General features: G+C 35.3%; 1 protein-coding gene across 1 annotated transcript in view; it reads left to right on the top strand.

Moving 5' to 3' along the window:
* LOC108571632 (la-related protein 1B) overlaps nt 1–7485 on the top strand; it is an 18146-nt gene that overhangs the window by 4813 nt on the left and 5848 nt on the right. The window contains exons 2-4 of the mRNA XM_017933717.1: nt 6418–6499; nt 6778–6831; nt 7268–7455. Of these exons, the coding sequence (XP_017789206.1) occupies nt 6418–6499; nt 6778–6831; nt 7268–7455 (324 nt within the window). The remainder of the gene's footprint in view (nt 1–6417; nt 6500–6777; nt 6832–7267; nt 7456–7485) is intronic.

Below are 7485 nucleotides of genomic sequence, written 5' to 3'. Positions count from 1 at the left end.
GGTCGACAGTGGGTCGCAGCACGTGATGCAATTACGAGTGCCTCGTAACTGCATTACGTTCCTCGCTGTAATCCAGACGTTCACTCTCGAATTCCTCTCTAGACGATTTAATCGATGGATGTTTACCGCGATTAAGTCCGATTACTGCGTGAAAGTCTCGATTTTCTAAAATCACGTATAATTCCGCGATTGTAAAAATCGATACTCGTGTGTTTCCTTCGTGTGTATTGTATTGTACACGTTGCGAAGAATATCTGATCGTTTCTATTTTTCTTTGAAATTATTTTCTATTTCTTCGTTTACTTAAAGCTGTGCAATTTATTACCGGTTGACTGAAACGTGTTTTGCAACAAAATTGTAAAGCGAACGGTGTAATAATTTCGTGTCCCTCGTGGCAAAAATTATGGCCGTTGATTCTCTTATTATACCGCGCGTTCGATATACATTGAAATGTGTCGCAGAAAGTGAGAGTGGTGAGAGGAAACCTGTTTCAAGCTGTAGGCCTTCTACCTTCGATAAAAGTAGAATTGTAAAGGCCAATGAATGCCTTCCAACTGTATATGCGTGCAGCGAGCAGGTATTTCGAATGTGTATATAGAAATAGCAAAAACTAAGCGAAGTGTCAAGATCATTTCCTTTTGCTTTCGAAGTGTGGTTACGCGATAAAGCATACGTCGCTAAGTTCAGAGTATCGATGAGTCTACGTTTTGACATGCACAACCTTTATAAATAGGCAGTATTCGTTTCAATCTTCGCAACACATTTTTTTTGTTCGTTTCTCCAATTTTAATGTCAGAAGACAAAAATATTGATTAGTTTTCATGATTAAACATGTAAATTCGCGCGATGTGTTTTTAAGGTTATTCGAGCGATTCGTTACTCGGGCTGACACGAGGCAAACAAGTTTTCTTTCGTTCTCATGCCTACCCCTAGCCGACCTCCTTGTACGGCATGATTTGTTCCTACGACAAATTTATGTATTGAATTGACCGGAAGCTGTTCAACGTGCGTACGCGCGCGTGTTATTGTGTTAGCTGGTTATCGATGTAACAAGGTGGAACAAATCGGTTGCCATCAAACTCGCCCGCCTAGTTACACGATTTGTAAGAAGCATTGATTTCTCGCGTTTCGCGATATGGAAAAAAAAATTAACATTGACGATATTAATTCGCGATAAAGATATTGATAATATAAACCAAATGGAATCACGCCATCTTTTTATCAGCCCCTCTTCCCTTGAACACCCGTTACGTAAATATGTATGTATATCAGTAGAAATAGATTCTATTTAAAAAAGTTTTAATTTTTTTGAAGTGAAAATTTTTTTATTTTTAACGAAAACATTTAGAAGAGTTTTGTTTAATTTTATTATTTATTTTATGACAATTGATTAGATTTCAATTTGACAATCGTTCAGTAAAATTAGATGAAAGTGTTTTAATGTTATATTCGATGTTAGAGCAAGTACCAATTAAATAATATAAATAACGTAGATAGGATATCAGTGTTGAAACATTTCTCGTTAACTGTTTACATTACTTGCAACGAAAAGTGTATTTAAGATTTATTCTGTTGTGTCACATATAAATTTAGCATATTTATATGCTAAAATTAACAAATCGCGGTACTGGGGAATGTATGTAATATCTGCAGTGACATCCTAACCTCTATCATTTAGACAAATTTTTTCACGTTAAATATCTCGTAAAACTCGATTACGTCATTGGGTATTTCATGCTAAAATATAAACTTGATGCAAAAGATGCAAACACTGGTATTTAGTACTTAAAATATGGTATTCTGTCAGTACACGGTATTCAATCTTCGTGTTCAGTATTCAGAATTCGATACGCAGCATTTGCGGCAATATTCAGTGCGCAGTATTCGATACTCGCTATTACTTATTTATATATGGTGTTTTGAAACCGGTACTCGATATTGATTATTTTTATAAAATATTTAATGTTCATAATGTTTCAAATAAAACAGGCAGATGTAATTAATTTTTACTCTAAACTATATTTTCACAATTTCATTAATTTACGAATAAAGCACTATCCTTTTTCGGATTTATCTATTAATGTTACATTTCTAGACTATTTTGATCTCCCGTAATCGTTGCCAACAAGCACTGTATATGCCTTCATTTATTCCATATTTCTGTTATATCGTACTACATATTCGAAAAAAGATAAAGTATCTTGTAACAAAACAATCGATGTATCGCATGATTGCAAAAGCATCGTTCCCATCGCTATCTAGTCGGTAACGGACTTTCCCAAAACGACGACAAAGGGGGCCGGTCGAAAGGAGATGAAAATTGCATTTAATGCCGTTTGCACGTCAAAGGCTAGCGAAGCAGCTGCCAGTATTTACCGTGCTCGGTCGCTGCAAGCCTTCTTCGATTCTCCCTTTTTGCTTGACGGCTCAGTGCACCGTTGACTCTCGAGCTGCAGCTGCGGAGTAGAATAGTGGCGGGCTTTTCGTTGTGTTTCTAGTTGGAAGAAATTCTTCTCGAGTGTTCTCTAATCTAAAGAACGTTCAAAAATTCACGAAACAAAATCATAGGAACGAGAAATTTTATCTGTCACCGTGAAAAACGTGTGAAAATTATTTTTCAAAATATTTCGAAAAACATTTTGTAGGTTAGATGGTAGAGGTACAAGTAACCGTTCATTCGTCCAGAGTGCATCTTTCACTAGCTCGAAAACAATAAAATTTATCGGGTTCCCGTTCAGGAATAATGTTACCAATAAACCGTTTTTATGTGTTTTATCTGTGATTGCTGTACGTGAACAGAAGCTGCAATTAAACTTTATAGCATATGGCGAGAAGTTCGTGTGCAGCTCGTAGTCGGTATAGCTAGTTTTTTTTTATATGCGTACAAGACAACGAAGTAAAACCGGTGGGAATATTTAAAATTATATTTCGTTGGTAGCAACCTGTAGTGTTACCTGTGAATGAACTTTCCAACAACCTCGACTGCACATCTTCTTTTAACTTTTTTTTCTCTTCTTGTTTAATTTATTCGATTTCGACCTTTACGCTTCCTGTCTGTTCAACTTAAAGTGGTAAAAACATTTAATATAGACAGAGAAAAGGGGGGAATGAAGTCATACGAGCACACCTGTTGCGTCGTTTCGAAGGTTGCTCGAAAAAGCGACGGTGAAGTGATCGTTTGAGTGCTAAGTGCGCGAATGGGATTGTAACATTCGTCGAGTGCAGCTGTTATGTTATATTCTTTTTTCCCTTCCTCGCCGTTCTCTGAAAGTATCGGATTACGTCGTGTATCCACGTTTACATAAAACGTTATGTAAAAGTTCGAGGTATCCTCTGTTGCGTGCGAAGAGCGAAGCCTAGTGATAACAATCGAACGTTCGACGAAATCGTTATGCCTCGCGTGTGAACAGAGCTCGTAACACACGCGACACACGATGAAGATCAACAAAAATAAAAGCGACACCGTAGAACGTGAGTTCACCCCGATTCTTGTACCTTTTTTTTTCCACCAAGAATATGTCCGTGTACAGTACGTAACGAATTTACTATTATGTTGAAAATTTATTGCACACGGTGATGCATTGTGTGAGTATAATTTAGTGCGACAGTAGAAAAGCACTTTACAGTGAAAAAAACAAGTCGTTCGAAATTTAATAGTTATTGCTATGTTGAAATAACTGTATAGATGTTCATATATATTTTTTTATATATTCATTTTAATGATAATAGTATCGTTAATTTTTATTTTTGTTTTTCTTTTTTGAAATGAAATGTGACGTGAATTGAAATAGCTTACAGCGAGAGAATTGAATATACATGTAGTTAACGCAGCACCCTTAGCAAACTCGGTTTTCGGTCACCAGATGGCTGTAGTTTCAAAACCAACGTTTTTTAACGGAATTCTAAACATATTTCTTCAGCTGTGTACAAAAGACTGACATTATTCAATTAATGCACTTTTTAACTCCGTGAATTAATTTTTATTCTCACTTGTTTGTTTTTGTACTTTTATATGTTGCACGATTTGAATCAAAATTTGATGCTTAGAAAGTTCAGTATGGACTACTACGGAAGGAATATAAAAAAACGAAAATTTGAAGCGGGAGTAGAAATTTCTTTTTGTGCGAGTTGGGCAATGTTGTTGATTGTTTTCGAGTTGACAATTGTTTACAAGGCGCGTTTAGGTCAGCGTGCCATTATTATTCCGGTGGAGTCTGCTCCTGTTGAATTAACTTGGCTGCAAGACAAAATCGAGGTAGGCCAAGCCCTGCCAAAGAGATAATGCTCTAAGATAGGTCTCTTGCAGTCGGCGAACAATGCGTTAAAACTCGAAGCCGAGATTTCACCGAAGTAAAGTAGAAAAACACGCTTGGAGCTTTTTTTGTGCACACGCGCACAATTCTTTTTCTGTCCTTACGAGGATAACCAACCCAGAGCCTGAAATGTTTAGGTTACGTTTCTAAAAGATCGTGTTGCCTCGAACGAGAAACGTTTTTACGTCTTCTATGAGGTGATATTTAGCAGTGATCTATTAAGAAGTTTATTAGCAAGTATTGTTTTATCTGTTCGTAATTTAACGTAATATTTATTATTTTTCATATGATAAAAATCAATCTTGATATTATTTCACGATGTATTACGAAACTCACGAGAAAAGCAATAGTTTATATTTAACGTGATAGTAAAATATTTTAAATAATTCGAAATGAAAGTTACGTGGTAAATAAAATTGAGAGAAAGGACTACATTGTTGCCAACATGGGGGAATTCCCAACCGTATAGAATTCAAGTTAGAAGTTCATTTTGTTACCCACTTTTATACTTGAATTTTTTCATACACTCGATGTAAATAGAAATTGTTATTTATCTTTTATAAAAATGGAAACAGCATGATGGGTATACGTAATGAAGTATACATTGTCTTACCATCGATTGATTAATTCTTTTGCTATGCACTACACGCCATCCAGATTGAACGGCCATTGCAATGTCAACCGAATGAATCATGCTTGTTAATCGATTTGTAGACGTACCCTTCAATATAGACTATAATAACTATACATCGGTTTTGCGAGTTACTCATCGCGTTTACACTTGAAGATTTGTACCGACGGCTCGTGACCCGTGATGGTTTCGCTAAACAACCGAACGTTGGTATGTTTTTCTGTTCGACGCGAACCCTCAGTGTCAAGTGACTAGAATTCTGTCACACTTATTTTAATGTATCATTGTGCAAGAAATAGATACATCTGAGGTTGCTTTTGTTTGTATCGTGTTACACCGCCGTGTTTTGCTTGGAATTATTATTATCATGGACGATTTTTGTCCAGCCGGAGATTATCGAGACTCTGTAACATGAGAAGCCACCGTGGGGCACAGTGGCGCAGGTTACTTTCGCTTTCGCGGTGATTTGTGTTTTTGAAGCAAACGAAAGATCGACTCGACTGAAAAGAGGTCAACGAGCAAATCTACGGCTGTATCACTTGCGTAACACGCGCGCTGTGCTTAGAGAGAAGTGGCTTGTTCACTTCTAACGCACACGCTGCATTGCTTATTTATAGAAAATAAGGAAATCGACGATAATGTCAAACTGTCCTCCTGGTGTGCTCGAAGAAAGGTTCGCGAAATATTTATGGAGCTTCTTACACGTAAATTGCCGAGTAAAGTGTAAATACCGCAAATTTATGAAAATTGCTTGCAAATATATGCCAAGTGTAAAATGTTTTAATGTGGGACGTATGTTTTTTGGTATACGAGTCTAGATAAAGATACCAGAAACACGAAATTTTTTCAGATTCTAGCCATTTATACATTATGGAAGTATAAGCATACAGAGATGCTACATGCATTAATTACATGAAAAGAAGTAAACCTTTCTTTGTTGCATAATATTAGTATCCCAGGGGAAGATAAATGATCAGTGTGTCTATTTGGAAATGGCTTTTATAATTGAACATAGACTACGCATAAATATAGTAATATTTTCTATTGAAATTCAATAACGATAAAAAGTTATTTCACGAAATGTGTTTATTTGAAATGGACATAAATTTTTAAAAGTGTAGTGAATATTCTCAATATAGACCTTTTAACGAATATTGCCTGGTAACGGTCGAGTTAAAATTTAGTTCTTTTTTCTGCCGCAGTTCGCGTGTGGAGATCCTATACATTGCTGTAATAATAGAAGTCAATAAAAAGGCGCCATTTTTTTCTTCTTCAGAATTTTTCGAGCTGATTCCTCCCAATACACAGTTATAGATAAAAGTATTTATGAAACACGTGTGCCGAAGATAATCGAGGTCACGAAGTTCCGAATAGATTATAAGAAGTGACACGATAAGAATTTCTCTCAAGCTGAAAAATTTTGGCAGTATGTAACCGTAACGAAATATTATATGAATGAAATACTTTGTCGTTTGTTGTAGAAAACGGTATAAACGCTGGAAATCATCCAACTATTGTTACAGCTCCGAAGGATAGGAAAAAGTTTAATCAAAAGGTACGTGACGATTTTAATTGTACAAGTCGAAGGATACTACAATAATTATCATACATATTACACTTGTAACTTTGTTCAGCACTTAACGAACAGATAAACGTTGAATTTATATATCGTTCACGGTTTATGTAACCTGTTAATCGACACCGTGTAACGTAGTTATTTCGCAAAAATTATCTTTCATAAATATCAATTCAACGAAATAGTGTTAATGGCTTTATTAATTTCCTATCGTATCTTACAGAATGTAATTAGAATTTAGTTTGTAAATTTAACAGGCGAGCGATTTCTCGGACATCGGCGATTGGCCAACCTTGGGAGCTTCAGGAGAGGTGAGAGTTAAATTTATTTACCGTTTTTCTCGGCACTTGCGTTTGGCTCTTTGGATTACTGACTTTGTAACAAAATAATATTTACGTTTTAATTTACAGTTTAAAAGAAATTTTTTGTACAATTAATCTAATTAACACTATAAATGTTTTTTATTATTTTTTGAAATTCAAGTTAACTTTGTTACATAAAAAGTAAAGTGTTTAGTTATTTATTTTGAAAAACTATGCAAAAGCTAGAACTCATAGAATATCATCTCATGTATCTATGAGTGTAGACTTCTTGCTAGAGTAATTTAGAGTGTGATTTGATCATAAACATAATTGTTAACTATGAAATTATATTGCATGTACACACTCCACATTTTATCACACAAAAATATGTTGTTAAGAACTTCCTCATATTGTATTACTGAGCAAAGAAAATATTGTTGTTTAGAAGAAGACAGCTGTGACATCGCAGAAGCAGAATGGTGTGGTTGAGCAAAATAATGGTAAAGAAAGTAGTGGAAGCACTACTGAAAGCAGAGGAAAGGAGAATAAGGAGCAGAACCATTGTCAAGATGATAGTGATGAACACATTGATGCCAGTGAAAAGAAGAAGAAAGGTAATGATATCATTGATACACTTTTCATAATTATTTTCTTCTAATTATT

This window comes from Habropoda laboriosa, unplaced genomic scaffold, assembly GCF_001263275.1.
Source record: "Habropoda laboriosa isolate 0110345459 unplaced genomic scaffold, ASM126327v1 scaffold40, whole genome shotgun sequence".
NCBI classification, from domain to species: Eukaryota; Metazoa; Arthropoda; class Insecta; order Hymenoptera; family Apidae; genus Habropoda; species Habropoda laboriosa.
Note: the sequence above shows the minus strand (reverse complement) of the source record. Positions and strands in the feature narration are given on the sequence as shown.